Below are 9,386 nucleotides of genomic sequence, written 5' to 3' on the forward strand. Positions count from 1 at the left end.
CCACAATGGTTTTCCACGGGGAACACATGGAGGTTAACCTGATAGGGTATATTGCTAGCAATGGGTTAGTTAGACCTCATTACTAACACCCTCTCCCTGTTAAAGGTGTGCCAGATGAGCCGTACCAACCTCAGAATATCATGTATATATGATTGATGAGAGATATATATTTACCTTTTTTAAAGGGCCTGGCCCACTCTGGACAATAATCTTAAATATGTCAATGTAGTGTGCAGTACTTTTTTTTAATATTTAGGACAGCGTACGAAGGGAGTAGAAAAATACACCAAAATATACAGGCGTAAGTAAAGGATCACTTGAAAGATTGTGTCCCACAAAAAAGAAAACCGACTTAATTGTGATTAAACCAGTTATTTTGTTAAAAAAATCAATTTTGATTGATTTAGTATATTATTGATAATAGATAATACACATTCGTTTCTTTATATCCAGTTGAATGAGACGTAAAACAATTTAATACTCGTAATAACACCAAATTTGTATTTTTAAATATCATTCTTGGAATTTTAAATTATTTATCATCTCTTTACATATATTATTACTTTGATTGACAGTTTCTGACGCTACCTATGTAATTTACAAAACTTAAGAATAGTGATAAATAGACTTTCAAATAAATCGACCACATAATTACTAGTTTGAAGGCGAAAATAACGATGGTACAAAAGTGTAAGCTTATTCGACAAATGGCGGCGTGAAATTGGAACAAACGCGCATAAAACGTTTATTGTAAAGTCATTAATGGTTTAGTAATGGCTTACGTGGTAATAGTCAGTATTTTTTTCGGTAATGGCATGTGATGTATAAGTTTTTCCATAAAAATGACATAGTTTAATTAAATTCTCGAAAAATCGTAATTTACGCTCGTAAAATAATACCTCCCTGTTATATCTAGTCATTATAATTTCATCAGGTGGGCTGACAAATACTTTGACGACCGACCATTGTTTGATATAAATTGCAACCCACGGTCTTTACCGCATAATGCCTACATATATACGTATTTTCTTTGTCCATAATGTATTCCTACTATAGAATTCCAATCCTTCAAATCTATTAGGAAATAAACAATCATCTTTACAAAGATTTAAAATACTAACTTTTTCAACTAACTTTAATGTAGGAGGAATTTTTTTGTTACCTCATAACTCCGTCGTTTATGAATCGATTTGGTTTTTAAATCAACTGATTGGGCCACGATTGAAATCGGTTTTTTTTTTGTGAAACACAATCTCAAATTATTGTTTGATTATTTAAATCTCAAAGACAGTTCTCACTGTTTCAGATGTTTTCTGGTCCCTGTTGAATTGATTTCACCCCTTCCTACCACAGTAAAGGGACCATTCGAAAAATTTTTTACATTCAATACATAAACAAGTCTACGAGGGCCTACGAGCCATATGAAATTACTACCTACTAGTAAAATCTTATCTGTGTTATTATAAAAGCCAAATTCAATTGGTGTACCAATATATGACAGGATTAACTCAAAAGGGTAGCAAAAGGCTTATAAAAGTTTTTATGCATACAGCTTCGCTGGACTATATAGCATAGCCGACTTTTGACCTTTGCCACCTAGCCTATTAGCCTTTTATGGTTATTGCAAGGGTGTATTTTATGTCATGTCGGACATTTTTTAGATACCGTAGAGTAAAGGCATTGTATTGATTATGATTGCCGTAGAAATAACACTTATCTGCGCTGAGTTTCTTAGATATAGACATGTAATATTCTAAAAAAAAACAACTAACACGTTGATGAAATAGTTTTATAAGTTAGTACCTAGCTGTCGAGGGAAAGAGATTATTAGTACGGGGGCGGGTTCAAAAGCCCCCATTTCTTGCATTATACTCTATTAAGCCGACCTCCACATGGTGCCTCCCCTTAAAAACCTCACGATTAATTTTTGTTGAATTTGTCACGATAGCCCAATTGATCTGCTTCCCCCTCGCCTTATCACAATTCACAGGTACTTCGCCAGAATAAAAATAAAAAAATCAAGGTAGGTGTTTATTTAATATCCATATGCTCGTATGATGAACAAATATGTTAATTTGAAATTTATTATTTTACATTAGATACTTTTAGAATAATAATAACTTTAATATTTTAATATAATAACTACCGGTTTAACTTAAGTATAATTTAATCGAAAAACTTCGACTAGTTTTAGAATCAACCAGGACCTTTAGTCTTAGGCGGTTGTAAAATAAGTACGAGCCTAAGTTTAATATGTTAATAAAATTTTTATTTATTCTGATCTTTGTAATAGATATATCATCAAAATAATTTCAATTTTTTATACAAACGGTCTGCACAAAATTAAACAGGGAAATCGATTTTGTTTGTTCTTATTTAATAATAGTTCAAGCTGTTTCCAATAATGCTCGTGTCACGCTTGTCACCCACTCAATGAAGGCAGAAACAATGGAACATTAAACACCTATCGTTATGTTGTGTTTGATTCAAACAAGGCCTCCTTCGTCTCCTCCACATTCATCAATTTAAATATTATGAGCTCGCCGTTTACGGGTATTTTTAACTTGGCCCATTTTAATATGTCACCTATTTAGTCAATTTTAAAAAAAATATTAACTAGTTTTTCCCCGTAACTTCGTCTGCATGACCGCGATACGTTGATTGACCGCAATAAAAGGTAGCTTATTTCCTTCTCTATTTCAAATACTTCGTGTATACAATATTTCATTGATTGAGCCGTTAGTACGTAACAAGCAAACACACCTTCACATTTATAATATTAGTAAGAATAGTGAGTTTTCTGCATTTGTATGCATACAATCGGATTATTTGTATACTTGTATGGGAATGTCAAGTGTTATAAATGTCCTGAAAATGGACACATAACTGATGAATAACATATTTATTTATTTACACTTTATTGCATCATTTATAAAAATAATAAATGCAAGTAATTTTAATGATTAATTTTAATAATTGGTACTCTAATATTAATCAGCACCGACATTAAATTGTTATTGATTGGTTTTTTAACACACTATTATAATTTTGTTATTATTAGCTGAATAAATAGAAAAAGTAGTAAAGGTGTAAAGTCACTTATATGTATGCATTAAATGTAATGTATCTTATACCCAATAATAATTTTGCATGCTTTAGACTATAAGGCGAAGTATAAATGGTACTTCACAATAGATCAATATCTGTAAAAAACAATGTACTGGCAAATAAACAAATCTAATCTAATCTAATGAGAAGCAACACAAATTGCGGCCTTATCGCTAAGCAATCTCTTCCAGCCAACCTTTGGGTAGAGGATATTAAGTAAAAAGACCAAGGGTAGGTGGCGCACTATTATATAGATACTAATATTACAAACATATATACAAAATTATATGTATACATACACATTATGTGTTTGACCAGAAATAATAAAGCACGCCGTTTTTTTTGGTATTGCAAAAAATAACTGAAACATTTTATTTGTTGTTATTCACGTACATCCCGACGAATAGTGTCTAAATGTGTTTTATGATAAAAGTTCATTCGACAGAAATAAAAAAAAATCTCTCGAAATATCTAAACTTATAGGATCTTACATACAGATGCAACAGTATTATGTATATAACCCCTATGTACAGAATACACGGAAAGTTACGTCCAAGAAAGTACGTTGGAAGGCGCCATAATTCGTGATGTTTATCTGTTTTACTGTGTCAAGGTCATGGCCAGTTGTGGGGTGACTAATCGTAAGGCGTCCACCTATTTGTTGACATTATAAATATCGATTGGGATTGTGACACGTGCCTCATTTTCAGATTTCTTATCTATCATCACGCTAGGCGCCACTTCCTATATTAGGTAGACAGAGAGAATTGTTAACAAAGCCCTTAATTCTAACATTTTGTACTCCACACGAGCTACAAGTTTATTGAAAGTTTAAAACTGTAACTATAAAATTATTTTTTACTTTACTTCAAATTTATTCATATTAGTAGCAGTTGTGTTTGCATGGCTGTGTTTCGGTTTGAAGAGTGGGATAAGGCAGCGAATTTACAGGGTATAGAGGCATAACATCTTAGTTCTTAGGAATAGCAACGCATGGGAAGGAAGAGGGAGCGTCATGGGCGAAACAGTATATTCTGTTATGTCCATGGCACTGTTTATGTGTATAGGCGACGTGACCGTTGTCACTTCCCATCACGTAGGCCGTCAGCTTGTTTGTCATTCTAAGTTGCAATAAAAATTAATAGTTTTGAAGCTACACTTTATCATTTTAATTCAAAATATATATTTTATCTAGACGTAATGACAATTTAAAATTGTTCAATAATTTTCGAAAATTGGTAGATCATTCCGAGCTTGCCACATTTGGCTAAATTTCGATATGAACGCTCTTAAGTATATAAATGTCTAGTTTCTTTTATAAGAAAAAAAAAAAACAAATATGTATGTAAATTGTTTCTATCTCGCAGAGTTCCCCGCCACCATTCTGCCCGGCCGGCCGTACGAATGATGACGCCGCCATCGTATCTATCATCGAGTCTGCTGAGGAGTTTGTATACATATCCGTGATGGACTACGCGCCTGCACTCGAGTTCACACCTAAATTGAAGTGAGTCAGTTACTACTTATTTGCAGTATACCATGTCAGTTTAATGTCCAAGTCTAATGGGAATCATTGCGGTTTATTTCTGATGAATTCGGCACGATGATGGGTCAACAGACCTGGCTTCATTATTACCTATCATTCCTCACAGGTACTCCGCCTGCATATACCGATAATGCAATGATGGAGGATAATGGAGTTGCCTTTTTATCACAAAAAAATAATGTTTCCATTTTGCAAATTCGTAGTGCTTCGAAGGTTCGAAGGGAGGATATTGACTGCCAAACCCTTCCTACGAATGGAAAGTATGCCACTATATCTGTTAGTGATTACTATTACTAAGAGGTATAAAGGCATAATACTTTAGTTTTCAGGAATAACAATGAATAATTTTTGGAGGAAAATGTAAAGAGTATCTATTTTTCTATCTATCTAAGTTACTTTGTTCATGTTTATAATAGGTACTGTGTTCATGTCTAAATATAGATGACAGAGAAATGGTAAATTTCACATTAGATGAGCCACCAGCTTATTTGTCATAAGTCGTATAAAAATATATATTTATGTGGGTATACAGAGACTTACAGAGTTTTAGGAAAATCACTATAATCCAATTTAACCACAGAATATTTACGCATCCATCTGTGACAAAATCTATCTCTATTTTTATAACAAAAAAGTCTATCGATCACCGAGGGATTTTGGGTCGGGGTAGTAAATCGCTCTTTACGACGCAAATTACTCTCTTTATTCTTTATTTATTCCCTGTATTTAATAACTATTTATGGATAAATAAAGAAATTAAGACTTATTATTTAATTTGCTTTGTTTTTTATTTTATTAGAGGGAGACTTTGTACAAAAGTTGTTTGCTTGGGTACCTCTGTCCCATTCGTGTTTCAATCGTAAAGCAGTTGTGTTTGCATGGCTGTGTTTCGGTTTGAAGGGTGGGATATGGTGTGAATTTACAGGGTACAGAGGAATAACATCTGAGTCCTCAGGAATGGCAACGCATGGGGGGTATCATGGGTGAAACAGTATACTCTGTTATGTCCATGGTACTGCTCATGTCTATAGGCGACGGTTACCACTTTCTATCAGGTGGACCATCAGCTTGTTTGCCATTCTAAGTTGTATAAAAAAAAAAATTCTTCAGTACAAAATATGTGTACAAGACGGACTTAATGTTAAAAGCACTCTTCCAGTCAACTTTAGGAAAGTGTTAGAATATTCGAATGCGGTACTAGTATTAATTGAGATACATATATGCTAAAATTTACATAAACACACAAATACATATAAATAAGAAATATGTTTATAAAAGATGTGTTTATATATAAGATCAGAAGAGTAGATAATATTTACTGCTCGGATGAAATTAAAAAAAGTAAAATTGTAAGTGAACATTAACCTTTCTTATTTATATCTATTTCATGTTATTGTTACGTCGTAAATGTAGTTTACGGATCAAATAATAACAACAATCCCTTAAAAATCCCTCGCATTCGCAGGTCTTAGTATACATAATTACCAAAGAGAGTGTAATATTTTTTACATATTACCAGTGTTGTTTACCCAAACGTGTAATGACCTAGTAGTAGGATAAAGTTCGCCTATTGTACTTATAATCTCTTTCCATGTTAGAACTTTTCATTGTACAATAAAATGTATCTATTTATACTAATAAACCGTAAGAATCCCTGAAACTATCAGTTGGAGTAAAAAAATATTATTGAATTTGATAACTTATTTTTTGGAAGGTTAGTAAATCTATTCAATGTCACGTTACGACCATGGGTGAAACTGTGGGATATAGCTAGTAATAAAAATAAATCGAGTATCAATTTCTAGGTTCTGGCCAAAGATCGACGACGCAATCCGCAAAGCGGCCCTGGAGCACAAGGTGAAGGTGAAGATGCTGATCAGCTGGTGGAAGCACTCGCGACCTTCGGAAGACTATTTCCTGCGCTCGCTCACTGCGCTCTCCAAGTCGTATCCGAGGGTCGATATACAAGTGGTTAGTATATATATATAATGCCAGTTTTTGGTCGCAAATATGACCACGTGACCGGGATAAAAATAAGCCTATGTCCTTCTTTACGCCAATGAACTAATTATAATGAAATGAAATATTTCAGATGAAGAAAGATATAGGCTAAGTAATAAATATATATTTAATAAAATATTTTCATAAAATTGATTCTATGGCACCATTATGTAATTTTTTAAATGAAGATTTCAATTTGTAATTACAGAGGCTTTAAATTTATTTTAAATTTAGTTTATAGTGGCCCATAATATGGTACACATACATTTACACATATTATGCATAAAAATTGTGTATATCGTCATTATGTTACTTTTTTTAGTATTTCTATAATTTTTGTGTATTTTTTTGAATAATGCCACAGAATCTCTCCCAACGTCTATATAGACAAGGCCCATTCTTTTTTTTTAAGTATTTTTTTTTTATTTTAAGGGCTTTTACCTTCTTCAGCTATATCGTATCCTGAACTGATTTCTCATATAAAGTTTTATCTTCTTTCCTTACTTACAAGAGATTAAAAGAGGAATTAATAGGTATCAATAATCTACAGAGATGTTACAAAATTTCTGACTTGAGTTCGGCTAATATAGATTGAATAAGATCAATATTTAAATTAATGTTTTGCTAACTATGTTTCAGAAACGGTTTATAGTACCCTCGTCGCCTGAACAAGACAAGATACCGTACGCTCGGGTCAACCACAATAAATATATGGTGACTGAACGTACTGCGTACATAGGCACCTCAAACTGGTCCGGCGATTACTTCACAGACACTGCCGGGGTCGCGTTTGTGTTGCAAGAGGACCCACATGGAACAATCCAGAATGTCTCTCAAGACATTAGAAGAGAACTACAAGAGGTATTCGAGAGGGATTGGACATCTCCATACGCGGTACCATTAATCAAGTTATAGCGTTACTATTTTTAATAAATCTGTAGGTAATTATAGTATAATAAATCTTGTAAAGCTGCCATTGAAACAGCTCCAGTGGACTTTAGATTTTAAGTATATGAACTTAAGAACTTACATTTGTGTATTGCATTGTTGCATTTTTCTATATACAAAAACTGACTTCATTATTGGTAAAAAAATTTATGGGACAACATTGAAATAAAGTATTTAAAAAGTCTAACTAAAATCGGTTCAAAATTAGTGGAGATATAGTGTAACAAAAAACATTCGAAATAAGAACCTGTTTGAAGTCGCTTTATAAAAATAGATTATTTTTATTTTTTGCTTTTTATATTTTATCTATTCCGAAATTTATTATGAATTTTTGTTTAAGGTTTCTTTTTCATAGACATTACTTTTATGTTTACTGTAATAATCTGATTGTCTTGTGTCTAAGATCGTCAATAATTTTATATACTCGAAATATAACTCGGAATTTAGTCCGTTTTAAGATTTCATGCCGTAAGGTATATTTTTAAATCTAGATATTTGATACTTTCCTGTGATCTTAAAATTTCATAGTTTCAAAAAGATGTAATATAACTAAATTTTAGTGAATTTCTATGAAATATAGAAGTATTAGTAGAATGCTAAAGATATAGATAATACTGTGCTTTAGTATGACAGTGTGCCTTCAAACTTTAAACTGTATGGTCTGGAAGATTGAGTGTATGAATTTAGATTTTTATATCTTCCTAGTATTAACTATGTACTTTCTAGATATTTAAAATATAACTACTTATGTCTACTATGAAATAAAACTATTTGTTTGTTACATAGTTCTAAATATGCGTGTGAAGTTTTGTCCTATGAATTTAATATGTATATTTTCTCAAATTATTAAAAATGCAGACAAAATCACAATGACAGTAAAAAAGTCATAAGATTTTAAACATAATACAATGTAATTATAAATAATACATATCAGTATTTATTTTTATGTAAAATGACTATTTTTTAAATATACTATATAAATTATATATAATAGATAATAAAAAAAATAATGTACTAAATAAAATAATTAATATAATAATTTTACACGATATGTAAAAACGAGATGCGATATAATACTGATTACTATTGGAATTATACTCTTAATGCTGATCTCTTACTTTCAATGGTAGTTTTTTATTTTATAAACTCAAATATAGGGGCAGTAACCATAAGTTACTACCCTTCCCCCTTTGCCCTTGATAAATAGCAAACGGTATCATCGTTGAAGTTCTAATTCCGCGTAAGTCAATGTTCTATACATTACAGGAGTTCCTAGAACTTAAAGATTTTTATTTTTGTTTGTATTCTATCAAATTTATTGTATTTTAGCTTAAATACAAGAAAGTTGTTTAAAATCAAGCATTCTGTTAGTCCGCACTGCTCTCGATTAAAATAAAAACATGAACATCGTAAAAAGTTACTTACGCGAATTAGAATTTCCACGAAGTTATTATCGTTGTCTGTAACTCTGGATTCGTAAACGAGGCCTTTAGTATTTTTTGTTATTATTATGACAATCATATGGATTGTACCTATTGTTAGTGTAGTCTTGAAAGCAATATGATTTTCGTGTGGTGATCAAGTTATCGTGTGATATATTGTGTAAATAAATACTTTTGACTTCATAATTTGGTAATATTATTACTTCCCAGCAATTGCTAAAATATTGCTTTTATATTCCTTGTACTTTCAAATACCATCAGACTTTAGAAATGTGTGATTTTCTATAATTATAGTTGTACAAAAATATTACAGAGGATCCTTTGAATCAAGTTTTCGAATA

The 9,386-nt window shown here is 31.7% G+C and overlaps 1 protein-coding gene across 7 annotated transcripts in view; it reads left to right on the forward strand.

Moving 5' to 3' along the window:
- LOC113509640 (5'-3' exonuclease PLD3-like) overlaps positions 1 to 9,231 on the forward strand; it is a 53,570-nt gene extending 44,339 nt beyond the window's left edge. For all 7 annotated transcript variants that reach the window (XM_052899292.1, XM_026893012.3, XM_052899296.1 and 4 more), the window contains 3 exons: positions 4,476 to 4,615; positions 6,460 to 6,625; positions 7,295 to 9,231. In XM_052899292.1, coding sequence (XP_052755252.1) covers positions 4,476 to 4,615; positions 6,460 to 6,625; positions 7,295 to 7,570 — 582 coding nt within the window. In that variant the 3' untranslated portion in view covers positions 7,571 to 9,231. The remainder of the gene's footprint in view (positions 1 to 4,475; positions 4,616 to 6,459; positions 6,626 to 7,294) is intronic.
- Positions 9,232 to 9,386: the final 155 nt, after the last annotated feature.

Source organism: Galleria mellonella, unplaced genomic scaffold, assembly GCF_026898425.1.
Source record: "Galleria mellonella isolate WM207_F2 unplaced genomic scaffold, CSIRO_AGI_GalMel_v1 utg57, whole genome shotgun sequence".
NCBI classification, from domain to species: Eukaryota; Metazoa; Arthropoda; class Insecta; order Lepidoptera; family Pyralidae; genus Galleria; species Galleria mellonella.